Source organism: Dama dama, chromosome 14 (assembly GCF_033118175.1).
Source record: "Dama dama isolate Ldn47 chromosome 14, ASM3311817v1, whole genome shotgun sequence".
Classification (NCBI taxonomy): Eukaryota; Metazoa; Chordata; class Mammalia; order Artiodactyla; family Cervidae; genus Dama; species Dama dama.
The window spans coordinates 68,524,159-68,548,221 of record NC_083694.1 but is presented as its reverse complement, the minus strand read 5'-3'; the positions used below and the strand labels follow the sequence as shown (position 1 = coordinate 68,548,221).

At 44.3% G+C, this 24,063-nt stretch overlaps 1 protein-coding gene across 2 annotated transcripts in view; it reads right to left on the bottom strand.

Annotated features, from left to right (window-relative positions):
• KCNH1 (potassium voltage-gated channel subfamily H member 1) overlaps positions 1–24,063 on the bottom strand; it is a 404,874-nt gene that overhangs the window by 117,884 nt on the left and 262,927 nt on the right. For both annotated transcript variants that reach the window (XM_061161024.1, XM_061161025.1), the window contains exon 8: positions 4,089–4,288. In XM_061161024.1, coding sequence (XP_061017007.1) covers positions 4,089–4,288 — 200 coding nt within the window. The remainder of the gene's footprint in view (positions 1–4,088; positions 4,289–24,063) is intronic.

Genomic DNA, 24,063 nt, shown 5'->3' with positions numbered 1-24,063 from the left:
GTGTTGTTCCTGCTGTTAAAAAACAAGAAAAAAAACAAAAACAACCACACACACACACACACAGCTAACATTGGGCTTCCCTGGTGGCTCAGTTAGTAAGAATCTGTCTGCAATGCAGGAGACCTGGGTTTGATCCCTGGGTCAGGAGGATCCCCTGGAAAACAGAATGGCAACCCATTCCAGTATTCATGCCTGGAGAATTCCATGGACAGAGGAGTCTGGTGGGCTATAGTCCACGGGGTCTCAAAGAGTCGGATACGACTGAATGACTAACACTTTCACTTTCAACATTGCCTTATGAGGATTAAGGGCTTCCTTCATAGCTCAGTTGGTTGGCAAAGAATCCACCTGCAATGCAGTAGACCTGGGTTCGATCCCTGGGTTGGGAAGACTCCCTGAAGAAGGGAAAGGCTACCCACTCCAGTATGCTGGCCTGGAGAATTCCATGGACTGTATAGTCCATGGGGTTGCAAAGAATCGGACACGACTGAGCAACTTTCACTTTCACTATGAGAATTAAATGAACTTGTATCTACCAGTGCATCTGATATCCACACCTTGAGACACCTCGTGGCCCCAGCAGGCCACTCCATAAACACAGGTGCCCTCTGTGTCACTTTGCGGCGGCAGGATGCCAAGAAGTGAGCATGCTCTCTGGGAGCGGGACTGGAGGACTGACCCAGGCAGGGGAAAATCAGATGGCTAGTGCTTAGGCAGAGTGCTCGTTAAGTAATTCCCCTCTTTCAGACTCATTAAAGCAAGACTCCCGGGAAAAGGCAGACTTAATTTGGATCCTCTCTCTCCAAGCAGAACACCAGGGAGTGGGAACACTTGCTTGTCGTGTCAAAGCTGTGTCCACTGGTCTGAAACTAAGATTCGATCTCCAGGTGAGTTCACCTTTAAATCACTTCCCTTCCCTCAGGCTGAGCTTTGCCGGCAGAGGCATGGAGACAGTGTTCCCAGAACCATGGGAAAGCACGTGTGAGGAGGAGGGGGACTGGAGCGGAGAAACGGCGGACCCTCGCAGCCACCAGCACCCCCATCGTCCTTGCGCTGGGTCTACACCGGCAGGGGCTCCTGAACGCCTCTCTGAGGGAGGGTGTCAGCTTGAGACCCTGCCGTCTTCCTGGGTTACCTGCCCTTCTGCTTGGTTTGAGCAGAGAAAATTCTTGCTGGTCTCTGAGGCCTCAGAAGCCCCGAGGTGATGCCATCATGGAGGTTCATGGAGCCTCCTCCCTGGGGGAAAAGGGGTGGTGGGGGCAGGATGGATAAAGCATGGATGCGGGAACAGGCTTTAGGATGAAGCAGATCTGGACTCCTGGCTTCCACTTGTTGGAGTCATGTGAACCTAAAGCTCTACTTTCCCCAAGTCTTCTTGTTCTAACTTGTGTCTAGAATTCTTTGGAAGATTCCATGTGCTGCGGTTCAAAGACCTGGTTTGATGCCCGAATGTGACTGGCCTCAATGCACAAGGGCTCTCATTTCTGATGGTACCATCACAGCATCACAGCAGGTCAGCCTGAGGGAGGCTTTTGAAGTTCTGGACGTCAGAGTCCAAAGGGTCTTAGAAGTTGGCCTTAGCCTTAAAAGTCATCTAGTTTCCATGCGTCACAGACAAGGAAACTGAAACTCAGAGGGACCCACGATGGTCTAAGATTCAAGGTCGTCAGCTAATTACTGTTAACGTCAGACTTGCCCAGCATTCCCACCCTTCCACTGCACACACACCCCCTAGACGCCCCGGTCATCACTGACCATCCCAGTCTGGAATGGAGGCGTCGGCGGGGAGACAGGGCCTTGGGACTGGCTCTCCCCCCAGCAGTTGCCTGCCAAGGAAGAGCAGCCACCCCGGGTGGGGCTGGGCTCTGCCCTCAGCTGCCACAATACTTCCTCTTCCATTTGGATCAGGGCCTAGGGAAAATCCCAGGGCCCTCCAGGGAGACAGCAGGCAGGGGAAGGGAGGAGCAGAGATGATGAGTGTTGTCTCCCAGGGGCAGCAGCCCAGCCCAGCCTTGCAGTGAGGGCAGGAGAGGGCTTCTTTCCAGACAACCAGATTTACAAAGGCATCCTGGCCCCTGGGAAAAGGAGGCCCAGGGGTGAGCGATCCAAGTTCCTTTCTGCTCCATCAGCTGCCAGGCACCCACAGAACCTCTAGGGGCTGGGTTGAGACAGCAGAATAGAAAAACAGGAGCAGTGGGACCAGTGGTGAGCAAAGCCAGAGAGGAAGTCCCTCCCAACCAATGCCTGCCCATCTGAGAGAGGAGGGCACCTCTATCTGGACTCATCCTTCCCTCCAGTCTGTTTTACAGTTGTTGTTTTTTTAAAAGCAGTAGCAGGAAAAAGCACAAGCTTTGAAGTCAGACAAAACTGGGTTCAAATCCAGACTTTGCCATTCACAACTCTGTGACTGGGGGCAATTAACAAAGTTAACTGGGCTGCTGGGTCCTGATACCTAAGAATAGTTCCCTCTCCAGGGTAGCTGTGAAACAGGAATGCAGGGCCAGAAGTGCAGTTAAGTATCTGCTCTTAATACAACTTTAAGGAGTGGTAGCTGGTATATGGTATGGTTATTACCATTATTACAGCAGATATTCAACAAAATCAAAGTATCCTCCCTTTGAGGTTGGGATCAGTTAAATTTAGTTAAATTTTTCCATTTAAACTCTCTTCCATTTAAACTCAACTCTCAAGGGACCCTTCTAATGGAGAAAGACCAGGAGTGTGAACAGCAGACTCCCAAGACACTGAATTTGGCTTTGAAGGTGTCATAAGGTATTTTTCAACAATAATATCATTCTGTTTGCCTCACTCTAACAAAGGAAGGAATCAGAATTCCCTGAGTACTTAGGAAATGGTGATTAAAGAGCGAAAAGCCATTCCAAAGACTTAAGCAGCAGAGAAAAACTAACCTAGGATTACAGCTTTGCTCAAAGAAAATATTACAAAGGAGATCATTCACAAATGATCATTCTCAAATATCTTTGTTCTTTCCAGTAGCATCAATTTTTTTTCAGTTTACTGGAATGCATCTAGAATAATGCAACTTTTGGAGAACGGTAGGGATCTATTGCCATTTCACAGGAATATCAGAAAAGAGCCTAAGGGATGCTCTGGTCAAATCAACTGCTTATTAAGTAAAAGCCCTTGGTTGGGCTTGTCTAATGAACTTGTCTAATGAACAGGACCCTTGTTCAAAATGCAGATTTTCAGTCTCCATCCCACCTCATTCCTCCTCACAAAATTTTGATTCCAAAGGTCTAGGATGATGACTGGAAACCCGTTTTTAATGGCCACATCCTGGGAGTCCCATCAGGGCCAAGACGAGAGTAAAGCAATAGCCTTGGACAAAAAATTCAATGAGATGTTAAACACTCAGTCATCACGACAAATCATGGGTGAGTCTCTCAGGCATGTTCAGCTCTGCCACCCCACGGACTGTAGTCTGCCAGGCTCCTCTGTCCATGGGATTTCTGAGAAAAGAATACTGGAGTGGGTTGCCGTGACCTTCTCTAGGGAATCTTCCCAACCCAGGGATCAAACCTGGGTCATCTCCATTACAGGCAGATTCTTAACCGTCTGGGCCACCAGGGAAGCCCCAAAACAAACCACAGTGTAGTGCAATAGTCTGAAAATCAAAATTCATGCAATGAACAACGTATCAAAAATCTGAGTCAGAAACTTTGAATAGACAGTGGACTAGCAGCAGAGATATGTCATCTTGGGGCCTGAGGTGAAAGGAAAATCAGTAATACTGGTCATCTCAGCCTGGGGGGCCCCCGATTCCTACCAGTATTATCAGCTGATAAAGGAAGTCCTGCCCTAGACAGACTGCTAGTCCATTTCCTCTTCAGGAGATACTGATATAATCTGCCTCACCAGTTTGTGATCTCTCTTAATTGCTGGTCCTTCAGAAAGGTTGATGGGCAAGCAATCAAAGTTTCTGGAGGTGGGACCTGGGATTCTGAAACTACACCCAGGTGAGTTCAGATGCACAGCCAGCTATGAGAAGCATCCGTCCGAGGTGAGGCTCAGGTATCCCTGGGAAAGCTGAGGGATGAGTGGTTTACCTGAGCCCATCGCCTCCTTACCTTCTCCGTGTCGATGCCTCTGGACATGGACCAGGTGGACACGATGTAATCCATGACCCGCTCACTCAGCCCCTTGGGGACCTGGTAGAGCTTCAGGAAGTCCCGGACACTGTTGAGCATCTCATGGTACCTGTTGGTGTTGGCGTACATCTGTTGGAAAATGGTCGTCACGTTCCCAAAGATGGTGGCATAGAGGAGGGCTAGCGGCAAGGGGAAGAGAAAAAAAAACACACATGAGTGGTCCCTGAATAGGACCCAAGAAAGCCAAACTTGCCCAAAGCGGGCCAGTGGCCAGAGTGGCCTGCTCCAGAGCAGACGGTCCTGACCTTCTCAGGAGAAGCTCAGCCCAGGAGACTCTGGGGTTGGACCCAGAGAAAGCATCTCCAAATATCAGGCCACTAGGAGAGACCTGTGGGAGGCAGAGAGAGGGTGAAGGGAGTTGGCATGACTGGGGCCAGAACCAGGATACAGAGAGCAGTGTGGGCGGGTAACAGGACAGTTGAACTGCTTCTTATCACAAGAAGCTTGAGCCATGCCTGAAGCCACCAGTTGAATGTGTTCTTATATGCTCTGTATCTGCCCAAATCCAAGGATTGAAGTTGCTCAGTAGTGTCTGACTCTTTGTGACTCCAGGGACTATAGCCTACCAGACTCCTCCATCCATGGGATTTTCCAGGCAAGAATACTGGAGTGGGTTGCCATTTCCTTCTCCAGGGTAACCCAAATCCAAACCTATCAGTAAATCATCTTTTTAAAAACTGTGCTGTCTGTCAACTACACTACCTGCTGGAGACAAGATGGGGAAATGGCGTCACTCAGTCCTGGCTCTCACACAGCAAACAACACAGCAAAAAGACAGACTTTAAAAACGGAATCACAAACAGTTAGATAATAGGAAGCCTGCTGAGAGCACTGAAGGATGTTAGATCTTTGTTTTATTGCTGAGGTGCGTGTTAACCCAATACTCCACTGCACTGTGATGGGGCTCCTGGGGGAAAAGCATGGCTTTGATATGAACAGAATAAAGTCAGGTCCCCGCTGAGATGTAACAAGCACATTCTACGTGCTACTGCTGTTCCCCCTACCTAAGTGTCATGGAGGAGGACCATTATGTCATCAGAAAACCCCACATTCTACGTGTAACCTGTATCTGCCTTTGGATGCTAAGCTCAAGTGCTACCTCTTCCAGGAAGCCTCCCCAACACTCCTCTCCGTCTGTCCCCATGAGGGTGACTACGAGACTCTCCAAGCATACAAATCAAACTCAACTTATCATACAATTACATCCAGATAAATCCATCATAAGTTGGAAATATCTTAAGTTAAAAACGCACTTATACATGTAACCTACCGACCATCATAGCTCAGCCTAATTACCTTAGACATGCTCAGAACACACACATTAGCTTACAGTTGGGCAATGTAACACAAAGTCTATTTTATAATAAAGTGTGAAATATCCTATGTAGCTTATTAAATATTGTACTGAAAGTGAAAAACAAGATGGTTGTTTCCCTTTATGATTGCATGGTCGACTAGGAGCTGCAGCTCCCTGCCACTTGCCTAGCATCACGAGAGAATCACTCTGTACATCACTAGCTCAGGAAAAGATCAAAATTCAAAGTTGGAAGTACAGTTTCTGAAGGCATATTGATTTTGCACCATTGTAAAGCTGAAAAATCCCAAGTCAGAGATTCTGTATTTCTGTAGAGCTCGTGTTGTACATACCATTTTGCAATCGTATTCTTGCTTGCCTGTGCCTTTATAGGGCAGTCCTGCAGGCTGGACTCAGCTTTTCCTTGCCATTAAACCCTGGGAGCTAGTGCTACACTAGTGCCCAACAAATGTGTTTGTCCCCTTAGTGAATTACATATGTTTTTGCTATGGCTTATTTAAAAAAAGGAGTGACTGAAATACAATAAACTGTACATGTTGAAGTATACAACTTGGTGAGTTCTGACACATATACACCCATGAAACAATTAGCACAATCAAGACAGTAACATATCCATCACTCCTAAAAATTTGGTCATGTCCACTTATAATCCGCCAATCCTTCTATCCCCAAGAAACTGCTGACACTTTCTGTAGACTAGCTTGCATTTTCAAATATTTTATATAAATGGAATTGCATTATATATACTCTCTTTAAACACCATACAACACCTCCACTTAAAGTGTACAGCTCAACAGCTTTTAGTACATCGCTAGAGCTGTGCAATTATTATCACCATCTAAGTTTAGTTTAGAATATTTTCATGCTTCGCCAAAGGAAAAACTGTTCCCATTATTAGTCATTCCTCATTTCCTCCCTAATCCCCTAGCCCTAGGCAACTGAAAATCTACTTTCTGTCCCTACAGATTTGCCTATTCTGGACATCTCATACAAATTAAATAATATATGTGGCCTCCTGTAACTATCTTCTTTTAGAAAAATGTCTTCAAGGTTCATCCACGTTGCAGCACATATCAGTCCTTCATTTCTTTTTATTGTTGACTAATGTTCTATGGGATGGATATTCCACATTTCATTTATCCATTCATCAGTTCATAGGCATTGGGGCCTTTCTACTGATAAATAATGCTGCTATGAACACTTGTGTGTAAGCTTTTGTATAAACATGTTCTCAATTATTTTGGAGTAAAATTACTGTGTCATATGGTAATTATGTTGAACAGTTTGAACCACTGCCAAACTATTTCCCAAAATAGCTGCACCATTTTACATTTCCACTAGTGGTGTTTGTGGGTTCCACATATCTCCATATCCTTATCAACACTTGTTATCACCTGTCTTTTTGATTATTGCCATCCTAGTGAGCCTAAACTGCTATCTCTCTGAAGCTTTGGTTTGCATTTCTCACATGACTGATGATGTTAAACGTCTTTTCATGTGCTTAATGACCATTGGCATGTCTTCTTCAGAGAATGTCCACTCAAATCCTGTGCCCATTTTTCAACTGGACTTGTCTTATTATTACTGAGTATAAGTTATTAATCTATTCTAGATATAAATCCTTTATCAGATATGATTTGCAAATACTTTCTTATATCACATGGGTTGTCTTTTCACTTTCTTGATGGTATGGTTTGCAGCATTAAAGGTTTTAGTTTTGATGTTGTCTAATTTTTAATTTAGTTTTGATGTCTGTATTTTCTTTTGTCTCCTTTTTTGCCTGGCTTATTTCATTCAGCATAATTAGTCTGAGATTGATCCATGTTGTTGCATGTATCAATAATTTGTTTTATTAAGAAAAGAAGTGTTACCTTAAAAATAAATATAAATTCACAGAAAGCTGTAAAGACAGTATAGAGAGATCTGTGTGTACCCTTCACCTAATTTCCTCGCTGGTTACAGCTTATACAACTGGAGGGTAATAGAAAAACTGAATGATTTACATTGTTATAAAGTATAGCTATAGTTCTGCATCATTTTATCATATGTGTACATTCCTGTGTACTGAGTTCCACGTTCAAAATACAGAACTCTTCTATCACCACAGCCATCTCCCTTTTGCTACCCCTTTATACTCACTCCCCCAGCAACCACTAATCTCTTCTCCCTTTTGATAATTACATCATTTCAAGAACATCATAGAAATAGGATCAGACAGTATGTGAGCTTTTGAGACTGGCTTTTTTCACTGAGTAAAATGCCCCTCAGGTCCATCCACACTGTTGCGTGTATCAACAGTTCATTCCTCTCTGCTGATGAATATAACACGTTGTACAGACACACCCCAATTGTTTCTTTTGAATAATCTTACTCGGGTTGACAGACTAAGGGAGGGAAAATAAAAGAAAGGCAGAGATGTAGAGGGAAGGGAAGGAAATATTCAGTTAAATCTGTCTGGCAGCATTGGACACAGCTGCCCAGAAAACTGAAGACATAAATCTATCCAACAAGAATTGTAAATGAGGATGGGAAAGCATGCTGCCAGCTCTGGACAGGTGCCAGGAGTGGTGCCCATCTGAACAAAAGGAGCCAGATGAAAAGCAGAAGTCGTCCAACCTGAAGAATGCGGATGCCGGCTCTTCTAAGCTCATAAATAACCTCAAACACAAGAGGGGTCACAGCTCTTCCTATCCAGTAATGCCACCGGGTGTGATCAAGGACAGTCTTGTTCCCAGGGAGTCTGACTCTCACTCAACGAGCCTGCAGGGCAGTCCTGCCTCAGCTCGGTTCATGGTCCACCGTGAACCAGAGGTCATTCATGCCGAGTACAGGTGCCTTTCTCAGAATGGCTGCCAAAAGTCAATTGAATCTTGGAGCTTAAAAACAGAGTTACAACAAATTAATACAATCAGAATAGCTCTCTTGCCCATGATCTGAGAACCAGGCGCAGGTCTGAGAAACTGATGTGCTGGTCAGTTAAGGCAGTGATGCCCACTACCTGCTTCTGAGGCATTATGGAAGATTAAGGCTCTGCAGGAGGACCTTATTCAATTATTATTCCTATTATGAATTATCATTATTATTAAAAATGGATACTTCTCTCAATGTCCCTTCTCTAATTTTATGTGAAGTGGGGTTTGTTGTTGTTCAGTTGTGTCTGACTCTTTGCAACCCCCTGGACTGAAGCATGCCAGGCTTCCTTGTCCTTCACTGTCTCCTGGAGTTTGCACAAACTCATATCCATTAAGTCGATGCCAACCAACCGTCTCACCCTCTGTTGCCCCTGTTTCCTCTTGCCCTCAATCTTTCCCAGTATCAGGGTCTTTTCCAATGAGTTGGCTCTTCACATCAGGAGTGGCCAAAGTATGAGAGCTTCAGCATCAATCCTTCCAATGAATAAGGACTGATTTCCTTTAGAACTGACTGGTTGGATCTCCTTGCAGTCCAAGGGACTCTCAAGAGTCTTCTCCAGCACCACAATTCAAAAGCATCAATTCTTCGGTGCTCAGCCTTCTTTATGGTTCAACAGTTATATGGTTTGAATGTGTGTATTTTATTTACTGATGTCTATATATGAGGCATTATGCCCTTAAATACTCAAAATCCAACTGGAAGGGAAGACTTGAATCGAGCTATGACTTGAACATATGTTTGAATGAGATGTGGGGAGGACAAGAGGGAGACTGTGACGTCACTGTCGTGGCTGAACTCCACAGTGTGGAGAGCACCCTGGGTGACTCTCCGAGTGGATCAGTTGTGTCCTCCCAAGATGGGAAAGAAGGAAGAGGGCCTTTCCCAACCCCAACCCAAAATGTAGATTTGGATAAGAGCAGGTTAAAAAAAAAAAAAAAGAGTTAACATTCTATCACACCAAAGCTCTGTGTCCCACCCAGAGAAAAATAAGACAGTATTCTCTGACCCTTAATTAGAAATCTCTGCATGGAATTTGGGAGGAAGGGCATTAAAAGTTTTCATTTCTCTTTAGAAAGTTTAGTAATTCTTTTTGTATATATTATACGTACACACTGTTTAAAGAGTTAAGTGGCTAAGATTTCATAAAATCTTTAATCTGCTTGGCCTTCTTCCTTTTCACCCTATCTCCTCTTCTGCAGAAGCACCCACTTTCAAGTAGCTGATTGCTTCGCTACTGATCTCTGCATTTGAATATCATACTCAGGTCTCTATGTCCAGATACTTCAGATTCAGGTGTTATCCACGGACCTCAGAGAATTTAGCTTCCACTCATTTCCCCTTCCCTTACTTCCAATCTCGTACTCAAACCCAGTACATTTTCCCATTGTCCCACCCTCCCAAAATATTATACCATCATTTTGGTTAGACAATTAGCTGTTTATAATGAGATGAATGCTAGTCACAGATTAAGTCTTGTGGTTACATTTCATGTGACGACAGTGTTTACTTTTCCTTTCCTGCAATGTTTGCCAATAATAGACTTCGTCTTTTCATTTGCTTAGCTTACTTGTCACTAATTTGACTCCAAACTCTCCCACAGCTAAATAAGTCTCTTCTTAATATATTAAAACACATTAGTTCCTCTGTCCACTTCATTTCCTCAAGGAAGTCCTCCTGGAGCTTCTGAACTGTTCCACTGCCTGCTGTGTGGATGTGTCCACCCAGGAAGTCACTCCACCTATTCGAGTCTGAGCCTTTGATTTCTGCATCTCATGTCTGCTGCTGTTTTGGCTTACTCCTTTTTGTTGACATCCTCTAATCGCTTTCTGAGAAGGGCTATAAGGGAGCAAAACCTTCGAGACCTAATATGTTGACTTATCCTCAGTTAATAGCTTGTCTGGGTGTAGAATTCTAGATTAGAAATAATTTCTCCCAGAATTTGGGGAACATTTCCCCATTGTCTTGCTGTTGAGAGGTCAAAAGTATTCAGACCCTTAGTCTTTCATATTGAACCTGTTTTCTTTCTCCTCTCTAGAAATTCATTTTTTACAGTGTTCTAAATATGCATAAAGATATACCATTTGCTGTGGTTCAGTTTCCATCCATTGTGCTAGGCTTTCAATAAGCCCTTTCAACCCAAGAATTTATGCCCTTCATTTTAAGACATTTTTCTTGGGTTACTTCTTACACTTTTCTCTCTTTCTTCTTTTGTTAACTTTCCTCCAGCAGATCAAAGTGACAAGAAAAGGGAAAGAGGAGAGAGCAGAGAGGTGGTGAGAAAAGCAGCTGAGCAGGGTGGAGACAGGAGTCACGGACGGGCTGACGGAGTGATCAGCATTAACAAGGACACTTCTGAAACTTCTCATTGGCTTTCTTTTCGCACCTGGATAGAATTCTTCACAGTTCCTCAAAAGGCAAGGGAGAAGGGAAACTGAGAGTCTGTTCTATGAGCCCAAAATATTAGGAAGCCCGAGTTGGACACAATACATTAAAGGCACTGGAAAAGGAAACAGGAAGCACAACCCCCAGGATCTTTGGCGGCAGAGAAAGACGCTCGGGGAGGGCGTGTGTACTAAGGAGAATGTGGAACAGGCCACGGCGCCTGAGCTGCTGACTGTTCTCTGCAACATATCACAGACCCTGATCAGCCCCACTCCTTCCCCTCTCCCGTCTCGTCCCTTTGGTACACCTACTCCAGGTTCACATCAGCCACCTGCTTCCAAGGCGAAGCCAAGAAGGCAAGAAGTTGTCCTTTTGGTAGAAGGCCATCTCTGGAATGCCGGGTGACCAGCTTCTGCAGAGCTGTCAACTCTCACTAGCATACTTTTCATACAACAATCGAATTCTTTATTTTGCTTGCTTTGTTTCTTATTTTTTTGGCAGTGCCACGAAGCATGTGGGATCTTAGTTCCCCAATCAGGGGCTGAACCTGCACTCCCTGCATTGGAAGTGTGGAGTCTTAACCACTGTACTGCCTAGGACATCCCTAGCATGCTTCTAATAATCAGTGGGTTAAACAGACTTGTAGGCTTCTCTAGGAAGCTGGTCATTATTCATAAAACTATTTCTGTTGGAAAATGCACTCCAACTTTTAATAAAGAAACTTGTACAGCATAATGGACTTCAAAATTCAAGAAGAAAAATAACTGTAAATAATACGGTGCCACTTCAGCTGGCAAAGCTTATCTCTATCAAAACTTAGAGATAAAGAATATGAATCTTCTTTTTTGTAATCATTTAAAAATCATTGCTCTCTATTGGTAGTTTATGGGTCTATTCACACTGACTTGGTTCAATGTGGAATTCCACATAATAAGCTAGAATGTAAAGAAGACTTTACCCTCAAACCTATGTTTGTTTCTGTACTCTTAATACCCAGCAAAAGTTCAGCAGGGTTTTTAACAGTTTGGGGGGGCTTAACCCTAATTTCTGATTGAGTAGGTGTTCGGCGGGCCCTAAAAAAAAGAAAGTTGCTCAGTCGTGTCTGACTCTTTCAGACCCCATGGACTGTAGCCCACCACGCTCCTCTGTCCATGGGATTTTCCAGGCAAGAATACTGGAGCGGGTTGCCATTCCCTTCTCCAAGGGATCTTCCCAACCCAGAAATCAAACCCGGGTTTCCTGCACTGCAGGCAGATTCTTTACCATTTGAGCCACCAAGGTGGGCCCTAGGGAGTTTTTATTTCTAACAAGTTCCCAGGTGATGCTGCTACTCCTGGGAACTTTGGGAAGCATGCTACTAAGTCTATCTTCTATTGCAATCCAAGTTTTAATTTACAATATGTTGTCAAACGCTATGGACATAAACATTAGTTCTGATTTCCTCTTCAAATAAGCAGGTTGGGTATTCACTGATTTTTCTTTTTCTTTTCCTAAGCACAAAGGTAGACGGAAAGAGTTTTTTATCTATAAAAGCCCAATTTCTGAATATAGACTGTAACATTCTCTCTCCCTCTCTCCCCTCCTTTCTTCTTTAATGCTTCTTCCTCTCTGGCTACGCAGCACCCCCAGGTTTCATAGGTACCAACAAGAAAAATTGAGGAAATAGAAGCTCTTTCTAATCCTTGCTTTAAAGTAGATAGTGCCTGAAATTCAATATCCATTAAGATCATGCCTCACTACAGCTGTTTTTTTAAATGAGGTTTAATTTCATTTTTTTTTAATAAAAAGGAAAAAGGCTTATTATATGAATTTCCCTTAAAACAAAATCACCAGTCTAATGATCCTTAATTCCCCATTAGCCAACCATCTGATGAGGATGAAATGCTCATTAAGTCAGGTAGCTATGCTGGTGGGTTTGGAGGGAAGGTTATTAACACACCTAACATAGGCACCGAGATCTCCAAGCAGTTCAGAGACATTCTCCCACTTCCACAACATGAATGAGACACAGAAAGTAGAGTCTAAGAAGGCAGAGAAGGAGCTCAGAAGTTGAATCTTCTGCTTCCTATGTTAGGTGTAGCCCAGCAAATCCTGATCAGTGAATGCAGAAACCTGTGCACCCATAATGTTATCTGCAGGAAAGATGCTATCCTCAGAGTTACACCCTCCTGGGTTGAAAGGTCAGCTCAGCCACTTAAGAGCTGTGTGGCCAGAGGCAAATTACTTCTTTCCCCCTCCATTTCTGTTCATCTGACAGCAGAAAAAATACCTGCTCACCTCCCTGATTGTTAGGGAAACGGGACACTGTGTTAAAGTGTCTGGGGTAGGGAGCAGGAATATACAGACCCTCAGTGTATCTGTCCTTACTGTCTTTTAATTGCACGCTGCGCCGTGCTTCGTCGCTCAGTCGTGTCCGACTCTGCGATCCCATGGCTGCAGCCCGCCAGGCTCCTCTGTCCATGGGTATTCTCCAGGCAAGAATACTGGAGTGGGTTGCCATGCCCTCCTCCAGGGGATCTTCCCAACCCAAGGATTGAACCCAGGTCTCCCGCATTGCAGGCAGATTCTTGACCATCTGAGCCACAGGTGGACTCAAAATGTAACATTATAGGAAAATACGGCAGTCCAGAAGAGACATGTCTGAAACCACCACATCATGTACAAACAGATGCTTTCAAAGGAATCTCTAAAATTCATAAATGTTGAAGAACTTTGACATACCAGTTGACAGAATGACTACTTAGTGGTTTTGAATGAAGCCACATGTGGATTAGGAAGAACTGAAGGATAAGTGTAAGTGGTGGGCAGTGGAGACAGGAAGAGGGGGTAGGGAATAAGGCCTGGAAACTAGATCTAGTTCTTATTGCATGTCATCTGGCCCACATGACAGCAACACATCTAATTTTGTTAATGTATTTTTGGTCTTTGCTGCTGTTATTGCTTTTGCTTATTCTAATGGGATAATGACAGAGTGGGCATGAGGATGTTTATATTGGCATGGTGACTGGCAACTAACTTTCAAAACCTTATTTCCTGTGACTTGAAGCCCATAGCTATGAATCGCATTGTCTGGGAAGAAATGAGTAGCAACAAAGAGAAAGAAAAGAAGTAATAGCTCCTTGCCATGCCAGCAGATCAAGCCAGTCTAGGAGAACACTGTTTGCGCTTTAGACAAAAAGGTGTAATTTGGAATCCTGGTTCCACCCCCAACCTTGGGATGATGGGTTCACCCTCTCTAAATTTCGTCATATATATTAGACTTTAATAATTACTTTTTGGTTTATTTTTAAATAAGTGGTATAATGTATATAAATTGCTTATCACAGTACCTGGTACAAAATAAATGCTCAATATAAAATAAAAAGAATTAATTGCAGGATGGTTGAGGACCATTTCCAGGTTATTTCCTGGAAATGTTCCTTCACTAAGTTAATCATCAGATGTTTTAATTCAACAAACATTAACTCAATACTCAGATGAGTCATGTGCTCGGAAGCAACATGGTTCAGTGAACACAGCTCAGGCTCTGACGAGAAGGAACCAAGGGTTTGAGTTATTGGTCCTGTCACTAACTCAAGTCATAAGAACCTCAGTTTCCTCACTTATGAAAGGGAGAGGGTAATTTCCACCTCTCAGAGTCTCAGTGAAGATTCAATGAGTTAACGTGATAAATGCCAACAATGACAAATGCCAACCACAACGCTGGCATGGGGTAGATTGGAAATAAATCTTAGTTTGCTCTTCTGAACCACCCACTGTGAACATCCCTCCATCAATCGCCCCTGACTCCAGTCTTCTCAGTCCTCAGCTTTGGGTAGGTACCTCCTCCTGCAGTATATAGGCTTGTGCTTGTCCTTAAATAGTGACTTTCCAGACTGCAGGAAGTGGTGGGGTCATTCCAGGGGCATATTTCTTTGCATTCAGTAGGTGCTCAGTAAACACAGTTGACTAACACTTGAAGACACTATTCCAAAAAGGTGAGTTTGCCTAGGTTCAATTACACAAGGTACGAAGAGAACTAGAACCTGGGCTTCCCAGGTGGTGCTGGTGGTAAAGAATCCGCCTGCCAGTGCAGGAGACATAAGAGACATGGATTCAATCCCTGGGTTGAGAAGATCCCCCAGAGGAAGAAATGGCAACCCACTCCAGTATTCTTGCCTGGAGAATCCCATGGACAGAGGAGCCTGGCAGGCTAGAGTCCATAGGATCACAAAGAATAGGACACAATTGACTTTAGCATGCACAAAGAGAGCTAGACCCAAACACAAAGTGGGTTTGCTTTTCCCACATGCCATCACCAATTCTCTGACACCAGCTGGATGTCTCACAATTCAGCTCATTCCTGAGACCATCCGATTCCAATAAGCCGAGGGCTCAATCCCAAGACAGCCTTCTACTTCAGTTGCCAATGCAAGTCTAGGTTGTCACCCGTGCTTCTGATTGTCTGGCTGTACAACAGAGGGTCCCACAACACCCTCTTTGTATTAGATTCATCTGCTAGAGGGGCTCAGAGAACTCAGGAAATCTGTTTACTCTCTAGATCACTGGTTTATCACAAAGGACATCAAGGGATACGAATCAACAGCCAGATGGAGACACATATAGGGTGAGGCTCCAAACAAAGAGACTTCTGCCCCTGTGGAGTTTGGGGTCTAGCACGTTGGTACATGGAAGCATTCGGGTTCATGAACCTGAAAGCTCTCCAGATCCATCCTTCTGAGTTTTGATGGCAGCTTCATTACATAGGTATGCTTGATTACATCACTGGTCACTGAACTCAATCTCCAGTTTCTCCTTTCCCAGGCCAGGGTGCGATTGAAAGTTCCAAGTCTCTGTCTCATGGTTGGCTCCATTGGCAGCCAGCCTCCATCCTTTGGTGGGGTCCACCAGTCACCTCATTAACATGTCAAGAGATACCTTTATTGCTTTCATCACAGGAAATGTCAAGGGTTTTAGCAGCTCTGTGCCAAAGATAGGGACAAAGACTAAACGTGTGTTTCTTATCATGAATCATAAGATCGCATAAGAGCTTCTCAAAGTTTGGTCTTGGGCACAGGCATTTGGTAGAAATGCAAGTTCTCAGGCCCACCCCAGACCTACTCAATCAGAATCTCTGGGGTGAGGCCCAGAAATTTGTATTTTTTCAAACTCTTCAGGTGATGTTGATGCCCTCTGAAGTTTGAGAAGCTCTGCTTTACCCCATACTCATCCTCAGTATTTCCCTAATAAGTTTTAAGCATAAGGCCTTACCCCAGGGGAGGAGAATGGTCAGAGGGGGAAAAAAAATAGTAGGCCATATTGAGGCAGCACTAGAGGCTATGAAGGCAGCTGACCTTATTCCATTGGACAGAACAACGGCAATAAAGCCAGGAGGGAATGACAGAGTGACCCCACTGGTCAGGGATACCTTGATGCCTGGGACACCAACGGAAAGACTACACTCAGCTCTGAATTTCCTGCCAGCACTATGCCCTCTTTGGGCCACCTGCTCTGAAGAACTGACTCCTTGGAAAAGACCCTGAGGCTGGGAAAGGCTGAAGGCGGGAGGAGAAGGGGACCACAGAGGATGAGATGGTTGGATGGCATCACCAACTCAATGGACATGAGCTTGAGCAAGCTCCAGGATGTGGTGATGGACAGGGAAGCCTGGAGTGCTGCAGTCCTTGGGATTGCAAAGAGTCGGACACGACTGAGCAACTGAACTGAACTATGCCCTCATTCCTCAAGTTGGACAGCTATTCCTCCTAAAGCAGAGAATATAAAACCCTCCTAACATTCCCTATTTTATAACAAGAAAAGCCTGCGAACTCTCATTTAATATCTTGCTAAGAATAGTACAAATTCCTATACCACGTTAAACCTCTGCTGTGGTGGTGACTGTCACTTAACAAGCAGAATTCTTACCGGGAGACAGAAGGTTATTTTCAGCTATTTCTCATCTGTCGAAGAAAACAACAGCTCCTACCCCATGGTAACCCATTAACAATGCAGCCTGGGCCACCTCATTTCAACCAGTGTTTTAATAGCACCACAGATAAAGGCCCAGCAATTTCCACAGGCAATTACTTCTGCAAATGAATCAAGAAGGTCAGATGCAGGTTGAAAAGGTCTCCAAATAATTTTCTACTTTCACTTATTTTGCGCTTGCTGAGTTTTTGATTGCAAAGAGATGACCATTAAGTACAGTCTTCTCTGGCTAACAGTAGGCTGCCTTGCAGGTTTGCAAACCCAGGCCTTGCTTTACTTCACAATGGGAGCCCTATTTCTCCAATATGAGTCATCAAAAAGAATCTAATTAGCAAAGCCATCTAAAAATGACACATACTTTTTGAAGTCATTTAAACAAGCACGTTAACCTTAACTGGGGTCATTTTCCAATGGTAGTTATGTCTACTCCAAAAGTTATAAGCTCACACAAAGCTCAAACTAATTTTTTTTTTTTTTAACCGTCTCAAAATGGAAAAAAGAAACTATTCAGAAGGTACTACTATCACCATGGTGAACTAAATTCGACCAGTACAATGACCACAGACAGGGCCTCTTATACCTCCTCCAATAATAATAATAGAAATTGAAATCACTTTCTCATTGTTGACAACTCTGATCTCAGCAGCTCTAGCATCTGCTCATTTTCCTCACCGAACCACCATCAGCCTCTTAGCTTTTCAAAAGCAGAATTGGAGGTATTTAGTTGCCCGGTGACACTGTGGGTCACGGTGTCTCTCTCCACCTTCCCTCCAGAATGACAGATCCCCCAGTTTCCCACTACCCAGGATGCCAAGAAGTCGAGAGCTATAAACTATCCCACCGGACAGAATTGTCCTTCTTTCCTGACTCAGTGGTGTTAATTCCAAATCTACTGTCTCATAGAGGCAAGGCAAGTGACCCCACCCATTTGGGCACTGGGGGCCAACATTTGTTTAATGAATGAATAAATAAGGAATGATGACAGTAAAAATGACACCTAGCACTTACATGTTTTTATTATGTAAGAGTTATTGTTCTAACCATTTTGCATACATGATTTATCTTAAGGGTAGCTACTACTATTATCTTCATTTGACTGATAAAGAATCTGAGTCAAGAATGTTTAAGTGACTGGCACAAGTTTGCACAGCTGGTAAGAGGCAGATGGAAGATTCACGCCCTGGCAGGCTGGCTCGGGAAATGCCTCCACCACGGTACCAGATGCCTCTCTAATTACAGGTCTGCCAGATACTATTCCAATGTTTCATATACATTGAATATTTCAGTCTCTCAACAGCCCTGTAAGGTAGGGTCTATCATTAGCCTTAATTACAGACTGGCCAAGATCACACAGCTAGCTAGTACAGAGCTGGATTCAAACCAAGGCAGATACTAAGATACTAAGTCCATGCCCCCAAACTTTACACCAGAGTCTTTCAGCCTCTGCACATCTATGCTGGTCCAGAGAATTCTTTGCTGTGGCAAGTGGTCATGTGTGTCATAGATATGTAGCAGAAGCTCTAGCCTCTACCCTCTGATGCCAGAACCACCCCTGATGTGGTCATAAAGAATGTCTCCAGCCATTGCCATGACCTTTGGCAGGCAAATTGACAGCCAGCTGAGGACCACTGCTCTACACTCTACTTCTTTCCCTTCAATCAATAAACCTGCCGAATGATGGAGTCAGACAAGAAACAGGACTGCAAGGGATCTGAAGTCCCTGTAATCTCCCCAAAAATGGCTGATTATGAATTGTGGGTTATGGGATTAAAAGGAAAAATTGAAGTGGACACTAGTCTTATTCCTAATGACAAAAACTTGGTCTTTCTCATCTTCTTAAAGACAATTGTCTATAAAGACACATAATTTACATACTAATGATGATGTCCGTAATTGACTCTGAGGACTTCTTATAAGTCTAGATATTTGTCTTCCACAAAGATTTTGATCAGGTAGGAAATAATTCTCTTACCGATAGGTTCACCTTGAATCTCTGCGGCTTCCTTCCCACTAGGTCTGACACATCTCGCAGTAGAGGCTTGGAGTCACATGACTCAAGGGTTAAATACCAATTATCTGCTACTCACTTGCTGTGCAACTTTGGGCAAAGCACTTAACCTCTCTGACCTCTGTTTTCCTCAGGCATCAAAAGGGGATGATACTCTCTGCCTTACAGTGGGTTTTGGTGAGGATTAAAGGTCCATCTAGTCAAGGCTATGGTTTTTCCAATAGTCATGTATGGATGTGAGAGTTGGACTGTGAAGAAAGCTGAGCACCAAAGAATTGATCCTTTGGAAGTGTACTGTTGGAGAAGACTTTTGAGAGTCCCTTGGACTGCAAGGAGATCCAACCAGTCCATCCTAAAGGAGATCAGTCCTGGGTGTTCATTGGAAGGACTGATGTTGAAGCTAAAACTCCAATACTTTGGCCACCTGATGAGAAGAGCTGATTCATTGGAAAAGACCCTGATGCTGGGAAAGATTGAGGGCAGGAGGAGAAGGGGACCACAGAGGATGAGATGGCTGGATGGCATCACCGACTCAATGGACATGAGTTTGGGTGGGCTCCGGGAGTTGGTGATGGACAGGGAGGCCTGGTGTGCTGCGATTCATTGGGTCGCAAAGAGTCGGACACGACTGAGCGACTGAACTGAACTGAAATGTGATGTTGTACATGAAGTGCTCCATGTAGCAGATGCCCACTACAAGTCAGTTATTGTTATGTTGTTATCATTCAAGATCCAACTCAAAACGTAATTCTTCCAGAAGCCTCCCAGATCCGCCACATCTAACTTCCCCACTGTGCTTGCTCTCCAGTATAATTCATATGTGAAATCAACAATAACTCAGATGGGCCCTTCTCACCCAGAACCTCCATGACCATAATTCTCAACCAGAGACATATTAGAATCACCAAAAGAGCTCTTTAAGATTTACAGTTTCCTAGGTTTAGTTATACTCAGGGGTGAAGTGGGGTACAAAGAGGGTGAACAAGTAGATGTTTTAAAACTTACCCTGATTCTTACAGACATCATTATCTCATCCCCATCTGTGAACCTCTGAAATCATCTGTGAGCAACCACTTGATGCATTGTTTTCAGAAAGTCTGGTTATGTCTGACTATTTTTTAAAATGTTCCAGGAAAAGTGTGTGATGTCTTTATGAAACAGATTGTAAAACAATATCCTTAGCCAAGAAGTACTTAGTACTACTTGGGTACTGATGATTAAAAAATAAAAGAGGGAAATAGTTAACTGAAGAAATTAGAACTAAGTTGAAAAATGAATTTTTCCTAGTTCAGAAGAAATAACCTTAGGCTAGATTCAGATTTTACAGAAACTTGGGTTTGATCTCTGGGTTGGGAAGATCCTCTGGAGAAAAGAATGCGTATCCTCTTCTCCAGTATTCTTGCCTGCAGAATTCCATGGACAGAGGAGCCTAGAGGCTACAGTCCATGGGGTCACAAAGAGTTGGACATGACTGAATGACTAACACTAACTTAAGGAACTTTTAGTCCTTGAAATTAGCAAGGTTATTACGTCTCATGAAGAGAGACGCTAAGGAGATTCAGCAAGTGTTGGGGGAGGAACCAGAACCTTCACCAGGGCTTGGAACGGCCAAGCTTTGCATGTCTGCTGTGACATTTAGGACAGGCCAAGGGCCCTGGGCTCCCTGCCCTGAATCACTGGGGCTTCAAGACAGTCAAAGTTATCCTGAGGGTAGGGAGAAAGATAAAAAGTAAGTTTAGCAGTGGTGAATATATTGAGCTCAAGGAGAGAAAATATCAACATTCAACTTGCACTTAGCTTATTTACTTATGTATTTACATACTTTGATAAATCTGTCCCCAGAATAGCAATCAGAGATGACTGGGTTCCATTCGTTTGTGCTAAGTCGCTTCAGTCACCTCTAATTCTGTGTGACCCCATGGACTGTAGCCCGCCAGGCTCCTCTGTTCATGGGACTCTCCAGGCAAGAACACGGGAGTGGGTTGCCACGCCCTCCTCCAGGGGATCTTCCTGACCCAGGCATCATCTCCTATGTCTCCTGCACTGGCAGGTGGGTTCTTTACCACTAGCACCACCTGGGAAGCCCTTACTGGGTTCCACTGTTCTGTGAATAGTGCTGTTGTTAAAGGAAAAGGTGTGAGTTCCTCTAGATTTCTTAGTTTCACCACAGCCTCACCACTGAGCAGTTGACTTGGCAGTAGTTATCAGAGACTGAGAGAATAGTGCTTAGAAAAACACAATCAGCCTTGAGATGAGTAGAAGAAACAACCCCAAGAGAATTCTGCAGGAGGGGCAAGGCCGAGGTGAGAAGGAAGCAGGTGGGAAGGTTTTCCAGACAACAGAAATGATGTCTGCAAAGGAGCTGAAGGCAGGGATAGGGCAACGTGACTAGAAGACAGGCTATTCAGCTGCAACATTAATACATGAAAACAGAGACTGCATCTAACTAGTCTGAGCCAAGAAAGACCTCCTGCATGAGGAGATGTCAGAACTCCATCTTTAATTATTCTGGTAAATGAGGGAGTGGGGATACATGGGAAATTCCAGGCAAAGGGAATAGGATGGCTAAGACGGGAAGTTCGAGAACAAATTTTGTCTGACGAACTGCACATCTCTCAGCATGGCTGATGCCTAGAATTCAAGGATGGTGGTGGGGTGATCCTAAGGGGGGAGCTTGGCGTGTGACAAGACCCACCTCATGAAGGGTGTCCTCGGGTTTTATCCAGAATGCAGTGGAGCTCCTTTTCTATACTTGTTCTCTCCCTCCTTGGGCTCAGCACAGCTGTGACCAACTCAACCTGCATCCCAGGATGTGGACGCTGTTGTTCTGCTCATGAGTTTCAAGAGAGGATTCAGAGCAGCCACCCACTAGTCGCGTATCCTAATGGTTGGCATAAGGCCAAGGAAGACAATGACCACCTCCGTGTTTGTTTATGAGTGATCGATCCACTTAGCATCCCCACATCTTTCAGACTCATCATTTGGTTTGCCCAGACAAGGTATCAATACACATTATAGAATTAACTTGCCAATCTGGATACAAAATGTTCACTAGTAAAAGTTTTCCAATTGCCATCACTTCTGTAACTTCAAATATTTTCCAACTTTATTCAGCACAAGGGAAGGAGTTTCAGGAAGTTATTTTTATTGATTGAGGTCTACATGTGCCGGTTAATTAGAAGACAAGCAACAGGCCCTCCTCTCCTCCTTTAGATATCACTCGCCCACCACTGCCTTGGCATACACACAGGGCAGAGCTCCTGGCTCCATGCCAGCCCTCCACCTCTCTTCTAAAATTGAGAATCCAGTTCTACTCAGAGAGGCTCTTCTGAGCCAATCAATTCTCTGGATGTCCCCCTGAATCTGAAAAGGATGTATGCAAAGAACCCAAGAAATGACAGGGTTGGCCCTGGGAGCAGGGCTATGACACTGCCATCGATATAAGGAGGTCAAAGGAAGTGCAAAGGGGCCCAGGGTTTAGAAAAAGCAGACAGTCTGTATTCTTCCCCGAGAGGCATGATCAAAACCTGTGCTGTACCCCAGAGGGGCTCACGGGCTCACTCTGGGGGACCAGTGGCAACAGTCTGAAGAGGGTGGGGGAAGTCTTCTATCACTGACACATTTAGACCTGCCTGCTCAGGGTGAGCATAGAAACATTTCAACTTTCAGTCAATATATTAATATTTTAAAATATTAAAATCCCAGGACGTGGATGCTGCTCTGCTTGTGGACAAAGCACTAGGGTGGACACTCCTGGCCCGTCTCTCATTTGGGGCAGCCGTGCTCCTTTCTGATCTCTGGTTACAACAGGTGGGTCTGGCTGTCAAAATGAATAAACTGAACCCCATTTGGCATGCTCTGTTGCATAGAAATTTCAGATCTCCTGCCCGTTCTGGAACTAAAAACAGTACAACTACTTAACTGAAATTGAATGAGTTTTCAGGCAATCACTTCAATCCAGTGGAAAAACTGGGTCTCTCCATTTATTTATGCCACAAACATTTGCCAGGCGTCTCTCTTAGGACAGGGCTCAGATGCAACGCCTGATAAGACCTGGTCCCATAAGAAGGAGCAAATGAGCGGTGGTGTGGTCAGGGTGCAGTCTAGACTGAGGGTGGCAGAGGCAGGAAGGGCATGCAGCATGCCCAGAGAAGAGTTTTGAAAGATAAACGGGAGCTAGGGGTATGGCAGTGGAGTGGAGAAGGAAGACTTGCGAGCAAAGGCAACCGGCTCAGCCCTGGAGCACCAGGTGTGGATGGCAGATGGTGACAGAGGATGGTGGCCCTGGGTGTCAGGGCCCAGCCAAGACACGTGGGTGTTCACTTAATCAAGCTTGCTCACCAAACACGAGTGTGTGCTCTGAAGCCATGGACATTTTCTGAGCTTCATTAAATATAATGAGGGCATAAGAATGTACACACACTCAGTTATTTCCACCATTTCATTGCTTTGGTTAAATCCTAGGACAGCAATGAAATCACTGCAGGTAATCAGCCAATTGGTTAAAGAACATGGATTAAATGCCTGAATTACTCACCCGCCAACTTTCCTTCAGCTCTTCTTATCAGTCCCATCATGCAGGTGAAACATTTTGGTATCATTTCTGCATATTCCTTTCCTCACTCTTCTCAATTCTGTTACCTGATGTCTTTACTTCTGCTTTGTCTCTGCTCTCCACTTTCTCCATTCCATTCCCGCTGCTGCTTTTAGCGTTCAGAACCACTCCTTCTCAAAGGTCCACATTTCTATTGCTTCCCAAGCAGTTCCTCCCAAACCACCCCAAATCCTGCCTCTACACTGCAGTGGCCATCTTTCCAAGGCATTCTTTTGCTCATATTGATCCTGGCTCTGAATGCAGGGATTCCCCATCCAGTCCATCCTCCTAAGCAGGATGCCCAAGCATGTGGTCCAATTGTAACAGGGAAGAACCAATCCACCTCTATATGAGATCTGTTCCTTTTACTTTAGCCTTTGCATTCTAATGCTTTTGCTTTAAGTTAAGAATGTTGCCCCTAGCCTAAAATATACAGGATAGCCTATTCTCAGGGCTCTGATCTTTAAGAGTCCTTTCCTATAAAGTTGCAGAAATGAGATTAATATTTGTCCTATTGGAAGTTTACAGGAACACTGGGTCCTGACGTATGCAGGCAGCTGCAAGAACCAAGGATTCCTACCTGCACCAAGAAGTTTACAACCACTAACCATGCCCCTCCCTCCATTACCTTTAAAAATACTTTGATGAAATCCTTTGGTGAGTTCCAGGTTTTGGGGGGCATAAGCCACCCATCTCTACATTTCTCTGCTCCAAA